The sequence below is a fragment of the Coptis chinensis genome, chromosome 3 (genome assembly GCF_015680905.1).
Source record: "Coptis chinensis isolate HL-2020 chromosome 3, ASM1568090v1, whole genome shotgun sequence".
NCBI classification, from domain to species: domain Eukaryota; kingdom Viridiplantae; phylum Streptophyta; class Magnoliopsida; order Ranunculales; family Ranunculaceae; genus Coptis; species Coptis chinensis.
Window position 1 is genome coordinate 108,712,657 of NC_141458.1, and position 11,568 is coordinate 108,724,224.

An 11,568-nucleotide genomic window follows, 5' to 3' on the forward strand; every position below is an offset into this window, starting at 1 on the left:
ACCATTGTTCAGAGATTCTTTGGTGTAGCTATCTAAGGTCCATCCATAGGCCCACCCTATCCTGACTATTATTACTTGCATAAATAACAGTTGCAAAGAAGCTGGAGGAGTTAAAAAGCGGATAAACTATGAGGTTTCATGCAGCTTGTGTACTGATACTAGGTTAGGATCCCATAATTACCCAAATCCGACCAGTTGGGTCGCTACTGTAGTTATTAGCAAAACTCCAGTTTGGTGCACACATACCACTGATAATGCTACTCTTTGCCTCCTTTACTTTCGTTTCCATCAATCCTAAGAGACATAATTTATTCTTCAAAATGAATCTATTAATTTCATCCGCTTTCTTGAAATCATTAAGCCCTTTGATATTCCAAGCACAAAAGTTAACCATCGAAGCCATTTAGTGTTTTTTCTTCCCTGACCCCTTAGGTCTACCCGCCTTTTTCTTCTTCTCGCTGATTTGGGTTTCCTTGTTATACTCATTTCTAGAACTTGCACTTTCTTTCTCAAACTCAATAGATCTTTTTGGTACTCAAGTCTTTGCTTTAACCACCACATCCCTCGAGGGTAAATGATCGCTGAAATATTCCACAGGGACCCCTTCAGAAATGTCATCTTCTATCTCATCATCACTCTCCGCTAGAGCTTGAAAAGAATTTTGTTCATTTGCATACTCTTCCTGTACCCTCTTCCCTTTTCCCTGGACTTGCATGGTAGCCACATTATATTCTTCAGTTCTGTTATCAGAGGGGATCTGGAACTCCTCAGCTACTAGCCTATGCATAACTCGAGCAGCTCTGATAGTGACAGGAGTGAAGCTCTGTTCAGGCTCTTGCTAAGCTGGTAACACTGGTGGTTCATTTAGTACTAACTTTAACCCTGAGGTAGCCATCTCCATAACCTCACCATCCTCACACTCAACATAGGTAGAACCTCCATCAGTAGAGTTTTCATCCCGGATTATATTTTCCCCCGTATTTGGTGCTTCACTATCTCTATGTATAGTTTTGGCTCTCCAAACTTGTTTTGGTCGAGCTGGGCAATTTGAGAGTTTATGCCCAAATAAGCTACACCTTGTACAAGAAGCCAGTACCCAAGGATATTCTAGTGCCAGGTCCACAACCTCTTCCCCCATTTTCACAGGTATAGTAGACCTATAAGAAAAATCTATCGGGACCTCCACACAAATCTTAGCGAAACTGAGCCTGGTTCTTGCCCTTGTAGCCTCATCCATACTTACAAGTTTTCCTATCAAGCTCGCTACATAACCTAACCCATCATCTGTCCATAATTCTTTTGGCATATCCATGATCTTTACCCAGATGGGAATTTTTGTGATCTTGTGTCGCTGAGCTTCCACCTCTCGAGTCCACTTTCGAACAACAAATAGACGACCAACTATGAAAATGGGGTCTGCTTCCAAAACTTGTCTTCTGTCCTCATCCAAATTGAACTTGAAATAGGATAGTTCTCTATCTGTCGATATGGTATAGCTGCCTTTAATCTTCCATAATCGAGCCAGAGTTGCTTTGACCAAAGGAAATGGCAGTATTTTCTCAAGAAACCCAACAACATAATCACTCCAAAAGGATACTCCTTGCTCTAAAATACTTGCTGGAATTTCTGCAACCCCATCAACTTGATGAGTTTCAAAGCTCCTCAGAGTGTTGCTTGAGTAACTGGACCCTTCTCTAAAAAGAGAATTCCAAGAGCCTTGGTTTCGCAAACCAGACGAGCCCTCAGCAGTAGCAGAGGGGTTAGTGGAGGAAGAAGGAATATTTGTCATTTAAAGAAACGGGATAGCTAGAAACATGGAGGGAAGGAGCTGATCTCTCTGTTTTGTAAACCGAACTAAGGGTTTTGATGGCGGGAATGGTTTGGTCAGGGGAGTCAAACAAAACAAAAAAGGAAAGATAGGATGTTATTTTCAAGTAGTCCTGTAGGAGACGACTAAATTTAGACAAGAGAAAATGAAAAACGGTGCATCTGATCACAGAAGTTGGTTAAGCTAAGTTACTACTTTTCTCCCACTAGTGTCCCCTATTAGAGAAAAAAAGCTTTCTGGGCAAAGGTTTTGAACCACAAAACCCCCATATCGACCTGCATTGGGAATGCTCTTAGAGATGAAAAAAAAAAGTAATTTGCATAGGGAATGCTTTAAAGATGGTGAATCTGGAGTACATAAATAATAAAGTTATGTTGGCCCACATGAGAAACTTGTGTATTTTGCATTTTTCTCGTATTAGATTGTGAATTTGGCTAGTATATGTACCTGCCATTCAGATTCATTTAGTGTACCAATAACCTTTTCATGTCTTAAATGCCCCTCATTTTAACCTTTTCTTGCTTAACCTTTCTAAGTATATGTCAGGTTAATAACAAAATGGGTCGTAATACTGTCATTTGACTTGTCAAACTTTGCAAATGTACGCTATCACTCTGCAGCAGTTCTGGCTTTTTGAAGCATTGTCACCAAATTCTGTGTTTTTTTGAAAAAAAACATGTTTAAAACCCGAGATATTGGCAAGGCGTCTAGTTCCAGTTTAAAACCCGTGTTTTTCAAAAAAAAAATGCGTTTTAAACTTAAAAAACGTTTAAACCCCGAGATTTTGAAAATCTCCCACTTAAAACTTTTTTTTTTTTTTAATCTTAAAGAAAACACTATAAAAGAAAGGGGTTTTGGAATTTACCTTTTTGAAGAGTGGGCGTTAGATTGACTTTTTGAGACAGTTCTATTTTGCTTTGGACTATTAATAATTAATTAAAAATTTTAAAGTTATTAACTTATTTGTAGTACTTGATAATGCCATTATGGTCGGTAATTAGTAGTATCTTATTTTGAGTCGTGTTTTGGTACTGAATCTAAAATTTCTAGTATTTGGATGAGTAATGATAATTTGATACTTTCATGTATTTGAATTTTCTTTCATTTGTATTATTATTATTTTTATTTTATATGTCTACTTTTATTTCCACTCTTATAAAATATCAAACTCCTTATCTATTATAGTCTTTATCATCGAGTTTTACCGTTTCTTTTACGTATTATACGTTTTAAACCTGTTTTACCGTTTTTAACCTGTTTTTTATGTCCCACGTTTTTTTACGCTTTTTTTCCATTTTTTTCCCGAGACGTTCCATTTAAAACACGAACTAATTTTTTTTTTCAAGTACACAATTTTAAACCCGTACCGTACTTGGTGACAATGTTTTGAAATGGACTTTTCTCTCTCTAACAGTCTAACTAGTAACCAGTAACCAGTAACCATAATCAGTAGATAATATTCTGGTCCAGTATACGGTTTTCTGCAGAGAATGCATGCGAGATTATTATAATCGATTCCAAACCACTTCCTTCGACAAGTGTCAAATTAAAAACTAACACTTCAGTGGGACCCACGAAATCACTGGCTGAACCTTTCGCGTGTGCGACTCATGACCGGTTCAAAACCACTTCCTCCCACATGTCTCAAATTAAAAACAAACACTTCAGTGAGACTGTGAGACCCACGAAATCACTAGCCCACAAAAGGACGAGTCCGGTTTTGCTGTTAGAATTTTCGGTTTTGGATAAGCGCAATTAGGGGTGCCAACGGGTCGGGTTTTAGCAGTTTTAGTTTGGGTTTTACTATTTACGGTTCTATCGGTTTTGGTTCTTAACGGTTTTAGTATGAGAATTATAAAATCCAACCCAAAACCATCAAAACCCACGGTTTTTTTATCGGTTTCGATTCTAATTCGGGTCTTTATTATTTATTATGACTATTAAACAATTTTAATAATTTAAATATTAAAACTTGTTTTTATTTTTATTTTTTTTTTCTTTTTCTACATGATAATATTTTATGTATACTTAGTGATGGATCAACAATCATATTTACATCAATCTATGAACATATATCAATCATACACGTTAAAACATTTACCATTCATGTGATAATTTCAAGCTTTGATATAGAAGTTCGGCGAAAAATAAAATAAAATAAAATAAAAATCGATATAGAAATTAAAATAATCAAATATCTAACCCCAAAAATTTGATTTTTTTTACGTGCATACACATATATTTGTTTCCTTATATTAACTTGATCGTGTACACGTGCAATCACATATATTTGTTACCTTGATATATATTACGTGCATACACATATATTTGTACACGTGTATTAACTTGCATTTTAAATCGAACATGCAAGTATGTACATACGTTTTACAATTACATATCATCACTAATTTTTAACTTGAACACTACATAGTGGTTTATAATAAGTGCGTGTACTACAATATATCAAGCATGTGTATGTTATTTAAATATATACGTGCATAAGTTAATAAATATAAAATAGATTAGTTAATTCATAATATACACATTGACATTATTATTAACATCTATGATACACTTGTTTAACGTATTGTTATAAAATATATATTTAACAACAAATATTCACTATTATGTTATATATATTTAATCATATTTAATAGACTTTTACAAGTAAAAAACATATTTTATATTATAATATATGAGTTTGATTATCTTAAATGTAATATAATACTAAATTTTATATATCGAAATCATAATAATCGGTTCTGGTTTCGGTTCAGGTACCCACGGGTTTTTTACTATTTAGTTCGGTTCTTAATGACCCGTTTTAAATGGGTCTCTAATTTTTTAAAACCCATAATCGAAATATTCAGTTTCAGTTTCAGTTCCGGTTCGGTTCTGGGTAATCGGGTACCCATTGGCACCCCTAGGCGCAATTAGAGACTCAATTGCCAATTAAATTTTATTAATAATTCTTTAAAATAACAAATAACTTGGCATATAGGAAAGGAATCACGAAACTCCTTATGGCTTCGCTGGTTTAACAAATAACTTCCTCAAATCAAATTCTCAAGCAGTACGAGTACGAATATGCATCGAGTGATTTTTTGCTCCCAGCGTTCTTGCCTCCAAGGGCTCCAAGCAAATTAATAGCCACACGTATCACTAGTTCCACAAAAAATGGGAAACTACAGCTCGCACAAGATTCTCAAAAGTTCTGATTTTACATGTTTGTCCCTCCTAGCTAAAAAAAAAAAAAATGAAATAAAGAAACGTACATGTATTCATTACTTGTGGCGCTATCTCTTATCAGGGATATGGTTTGGTTGATCCTACATCATCTTTGATAATCAAATATGCATTGTTACCATGTCAAGCAACTAAGGAACAACCGGACCTTTCAAAAAATGACGATATTGCTTACTGGAAATTCTATAGGAAATCTGCAACAAAGTAGGATCATTGTTTCTCATTCAAATACAAACTTTAAACCTTGACAAACTTTGGGTATATGTCTGTTTTACCTAAATAATACTCATGCCTAAGAAATATTTTTTATGAGAGAGAAGTGTTCGTTTTTGGATTGGAGAAGAGAACTGGGAAAAAGATGAAAAGGTTCGACCTTTTTATCTTTTTTTTTTTGTATTCCATCTCCGTATTTTGCTTTTGTTTTCCTTTTTTTTAAGAGGGACAAATCAGTAAAACTGAAATTTTTGAGAATCTTAACTTCCCCTTCTTTTTTGTGGAACTGGTAATACGTTTGTGGCTGGTAATTCGCTTGGAGCTCTTGGAGGCACGAACCCGAGAGCAAAAAATCACTCATATGCATCGACCATGCTTCAATAGTTTTTCATTTGAGTAGTTGGTGAATTTCGAGCGACACCATGCATGGTTTTAATCTTTTAGAAGATAAAAATAAAACTGAACTTGTAAAAAAGACAAAGTTTCTCTGCATATGTCTTTGTCATTTCGTTTAGGTTTCAACATGCTTATGATTGACAGATGTTGCACAAGAATTTGAGTTTTAAACAGCAATGCCGATCAACAAATTTGAGTTTTTTATTAGCTTTTGGCTGTTTATTCGTGCGGGCAAACGTCGTGCTTTCTGCTGAATGATTAAAAACTGACGTGTCCAACATTTGAGAAAAAAATGGTGATGGACGTGTTTCACTGGGAGCATTCTCAATTGTTCAATATTAACTACTCATTTTGCCCGGTCGATGGCCGGACTTGCTACATTGATAGCTAATCATTTAAAAGCCCAAAGTCTACTTGAATAAATAATATATTTATTAGAGGGCCTACTACATTGATAGCTAATCATTTAAAAGCCCAGAGTCCACTATAAATTACGGGTTTAACATTTTTATTATTTTTTAACTTCTATTATACAGTTTGTGATGTTAATTTGGTTTGTTCTATTCAACCAACGTCCATTTGATATAAAGCCTATAGTGCACACAATCTTTACGAAACCAAAGAATGTTTGTTAACATGAATTTGTTTTTTACACCAATTACAATCACAATCAAACCAATGTATAGTATTATACAAATAACACTTCTATACTACATTGCCATCTCAAATGCCCAATATTTTCTGTGTTGCATAATTCATAAAACTTGAGCGGTTAGATGCCACGACATGTTAAATGCAGATTAAATTGCAACTCAACTAATGCTTCACATACTGAAATTGAGACTAAGCAAGCCTTAGTTTAATTTTTCATTTAGTAAGCTAGAAACACTAAAGTTTCTATATAACGCATGACATTCTAATAATACCTAAGCAAAAAAAATTTGCCAGTCTTTTATTCAGTTATACAACATTTTTTGTACTAAATTTGAGATAGTTGTGCGTAACTAACCAAACATTGCTAATAACATCAATTTCAAAGTTAAGAAAATTTCATAAACAATCATGTGACAAAAACAATGAAACAAATAGCTAAAGTTGCACCAAACACCCAATTTCACAATCATCAAAATCAGATTGTTTGTGATCACATCTTACACACCAGAAAATGAATAATCAACCTGAAAACTTATTTACTTAATTCAGTCTAATTCAAAGTTTCAGTCTTTACTAACATAGTTTGGGACAAACTAATAGAATATTGCATAAAACAACAACTCTATACTGGATCTTTCCCAATCCCCAACGACAAAGCTCAAGCGTCAGCCCTTTGGATGATGCGCGGACATTTTGGTCTTGATTATCAAAAAGTTCAGGAAGCATCTTCAAAATTCTTTTCGATGGGACAACTTTTGCTCCAAAGTCACTACATAAACACACACAAAAGGCCAAGTGGCAAAAAGAAAGTATTAAGTGTCTTCCAATCAATTCACATATTGAGAGGTACATACGTAAAGTACATATTCAACAATGAAAACACAACAAAATGTGAACCTTAATGCCTAAAACATGACATCGATAGCTGGCACAACTGCTTTGGCAAATTTGTTCTTGATTGCCTTCTCCATAGCATCGTCCCAAAGTTCCAAAACCCAGAAGAATATTTAAAAATAATGTATTTTCAAAAAAATATTGCTAACAGTAAAAAAGGCCAGCATAAAATGTTTTCATTTATGACAACCAAAATTGCCAAATCCAAAGAACTAAGTTCAACTAATAAACTAAAAAAAATTGTCACTCAATTATCTCCCTCAAAGCAGTACTCCATGGTTTTTGAGTCTGATCAATTGATAACGCATACCTTACGCTTACAGTAGAGCCTGCTGACACCTCATGTTGTACAGAAAAGAAACTGCAGTTTTTTCCCACAGCAACATAAATTTTCTTCTTAACAAAGCCTAAATCCATAAATATGTCGTTCTTTATAATGAAATGAGTGAGTAGTGCGAATGCATACAAACCTAGATAATTATATAGCTCATGTGTAGGTTACCATCTGGTATTACCTTCAATCTAGTGACATGAGACTGGTATTTGAGGTACTGCAATGAATCAATCACTTGTAGCAGATCAATCTGCCCTTGTACTTTTTTCGTCACCAAAACAAAATTTCCTTCGTTTTTCATTGATTTTCGAATGGGGCAATTGAACCATTGGGATCAACCAAGTCCACATACTTATTAGCCAGTGTTGATCTTTCTTTTCTTCTCCTTCTTGAGTTCAAGTTTATCCATCAGAGACTGACTTTAGTATTTGATTTGTCAATCCCTTTGAGACTAACCAATGATCTCCTTACAGAGATACACTAACGTTATGCATACAAAGAAAAATCTCCTTTCTAAACAATCTGCTTGATCCAACAGATATGATACATGTCGCTCCATCTTACGATGTGCAATTTTGACTACTCTTCCACCACTCCCCAAAGAAATCTTTGTTTAGGCTTCCGAAGTTGCTTCACTGCCCCTTCTAGAATGGGACATTAGAATAAATAGTAGAAGAACTGCTAAGTGTAGACTGTGAAAGAGCTCCTTCCATCGTTTTAAAGGCACATAGCCTTTTACAACTCAACCCCGCTTCAACCTTTCCCATCCAATCTAAGTAAACTTAATAAACATGGATAAAATATTGACCAATAAATAATTAACAACTTTATAAACCAACACAGTTTGACGTCCTCACTCAGTTATTAACCCATAGTTTAAACCTAAGTGTGATTAGGAGATATTTAGGATACCTAAGCTTGCTAAGACATTTGTACCTAAAGCTCGGATACTACTTTGTAATGCCCCAAATCTAAAACAATTATATACCTAAGATACGTGACTTTTATGGAAAAAAAATCGACATAGTTTCCTCTTTATTTTCGACATTTCATAAATATAAAACCTGTCATAACCTGAAAATTTAATAAGAATACATCCAAACCAAATATAAAACCTCGTACCTCAGTCGTAAATTCAACTACTAAAAAATATACTGATTCGTAGAACCAGCTACTTAACCATCTCGACCAATGTCAATTAAGTCAAGTAATCAATCCTAGAATAAGAAGAAAATTATAAATATACAAACCACATTCCAGAAACCCTAATACACGACTTATACAATGCAACTAACATACATACATCTCCTACGTTACTAGAACAACTTCAACAAAACCATTTAACCCTACATATTCATGTAGCAATTGTTCATAGTTCATACATAATACCAAACCAACTGTTTTACCTTCAAGAAATTAACATCACCGTATATTAAATCTGATCTCAATAACAAATAAGAAGTGTTTAACAAAGACCAATCCGCAGCATAAATTTCTTCAACAACCATAATTTAGACTGTTAATATATCGTTCTTTATAATGAAAGGTGTGAGTAGTGCGACTGCAAATAAACTTAGATAATTGTATAGCTCATGTGTAGGTTACCATCTGGTATTACCTTCAATCTAGTGACATGATGAGATTGTGCTTATTGATGGAGTTAGTGCGGCGCAACTACCTTTCCCTCTTGAAGTGGAGGAATTTCAACTGAACCTTTTGTTTGTACTTTGTACTTCAACTGACCATACCTACAGACTCTCTACTTGGACTTCCAAGTCCTTTGACAATCTCCTTTTCAAGGGTTTGTTTAATAGCTTCATTTTTATGTCCGCCCTGAAACAAAATTTATTTAAAAATATAAGAGACTTTAAAAAAAGTTTGAAGCTTGCATTTCAACCATTACCTCACTCATTCTTAAAAAAAAACTACAAAATGCTACTTCTACTTAAAGAAAACAAAACCCAACCTCAGTTAAGTAGTTGTAAGCAAAACTTATAATTACCAACAGGAAAATACTAACACAGCTTGTTCCGAATTTATTGCTATAGAGTCTCTAGTTACTAATGTTTTAATAGTGCAAAAACGGTCAAATCAAGTGTGAAATACACTCCGAAATAATGAAATGATAATAGCAATCAAAAAATAAAAATCATACTAAATTATCCAAGATATGATCAAAATATAACCTAATAATTACATAATTTCAGGTATAAAGTATAAACACATGCATGAACATAACCATACTCTCAACATTTTGATCAAACAACTCCCCACCTTTGCACGATTCCATCACAATATAAACTGCAATATGGTGTAATGTCCTTCAAGGTCTCAAACTTTTGGGTGTGTCTCCTGATTTTCAGCTCTCTACACACAATTAATATTCTCAACTTGGTTATCCTAATTTGCAAGCATAGACCTCTCGTCTGAAGATGAAAAGCAAATAACTTCATTAACCATCACTTACCAAAAACTAATTTATGAGCAAGTACTATCCTGCATGTGCCAATATTAATAAAGGAGCAATAATAGCTCATGCCAATACTCATCTCTGCCACTAACTTTGCAAAGTATATATTACCTTTGCAACAACTTTGTATTGTTCCATGAGTAGTAATTGAAGACTACATCATTAGCAAATTAATAAAATGGTGCACATGATTTTAAATGTATGATATTGTCGTGGACAATGGCAGCTGATTTATCTCTACATGTTCTCGAATTGCTTGAGAAGACACCATTATGCCTCAAACTCTAATGGACGTCTAATGGTGAGAACCCAATACCTCAAAATATAATGTTTATAACACAATGCAATGGCAATTATTGGTTATTACATTCTGTACTATGAGTACTGCAATTACTACTAACTCTTGACAGGTAATCCGCAACTTGATTTCCTTCTCTGAACACATGTTGGAATTTAACCTCTGCAAATCTTGCTTGTGCACACCCAATCTGAGCCACCAGGTTCTTACAATACCAAGGAGGAGCTTCCCTCTTTTCCAAGATCTGTATCACTCTCAGTGAGTCAGACTGCACTACCACCGCCTTTATGTTCATTTTTCCACTCCTTCAATGCCTTTTTGGACCCCAAGTAGCTCCTGATGTAAGACTGACTGTCTTGTGGAGTTTCCGCAGAATGCCATGAGAACCTCTCCATTTCGATCCCTTAAAACCCCTCCATAGCCTGCTTTACCCTGCTGCACTGATCCATCCGTGTTAAGGACAAGAATGCCAGTTTCAGGTTTTGGCCATTTGACCCACTGGTCCTCCCTTCGCGTGTACGCAACACCAATTCCTAGCCTAGTCAAAACAGTTCGCACTGCGACATCATCCTTCACTGCTTCCAGCGATTTCCCCAGATACAATTTCATATTGTTCAAAGCCTTCATGCTCACTAAATCAGCACTGAGGAACCGCTGCCTCTTGAGCCTCCAATTCCTCTCATTCCATATAGCTTGCACTGCAGCACAGGTTATTGCTCTCAACACTTCAGAGGCTATGGATTTTGCTCTGCAAATACGCATGATGTAATACCATTCTGCATGGGAATTTCGAACTCTTCCTGGTAACCCCACCGCCTCTTTAAAACTGCTCCACACTAGTTTCAAATATGAACACTCAAAGAACAAATGAGCCGAACTTTCCTCATGTAAATCACATAGGCAGCATCGCGAATACCCAATCACTTTCTTCGCCATGAGTCTGTTCTGGGTTGGCAGCGATCCAGAAAACAGCTGCCATACGGTGAATGAATGCTTCGGCACCGACAGCTTTCCCTATACAATCTTGTACCGTTTTACTTTACTTCTAACATTCTTCAATACCGCATAGGCAGAGGACACAGAAAACAGCCCTGAACTCGATGGTGTCCAAATGACTTGGTCCTCCGAGGTGTACGAGTTAATCTCTGTGTTCATGATCAGCCTCTTCACCTCACATTCAGGTAGGTCAATGATACTCCTTGCCCACTCTCCATTCATAATCACCGAACTGACCA

At 35.3% G+C, this 11,568-nt stretch overlaps 1 protein-coding gene across 1 annotated transcript; it reads right to left on the minus strand.

The window, feature by feature from the left end:
- Nucleotides 1-10,624: 10,624 nt before the first annotated feature.
- On the minus strand, nucleotides 10,625-11,269 carry LOC147512826 (uncharacterized). The gene has a single exon (XM_086598800.1). The coding sequence runs from the start codon at nucleotides 11,267-11,269 to the stop codon at nucleotides 10,625-10,627; it is 645 nt and encodes a 214-aa protein (XP_086454926.1).
- Nucleotides 11,270-11,568: the final 299 nt, after the last annotated feature.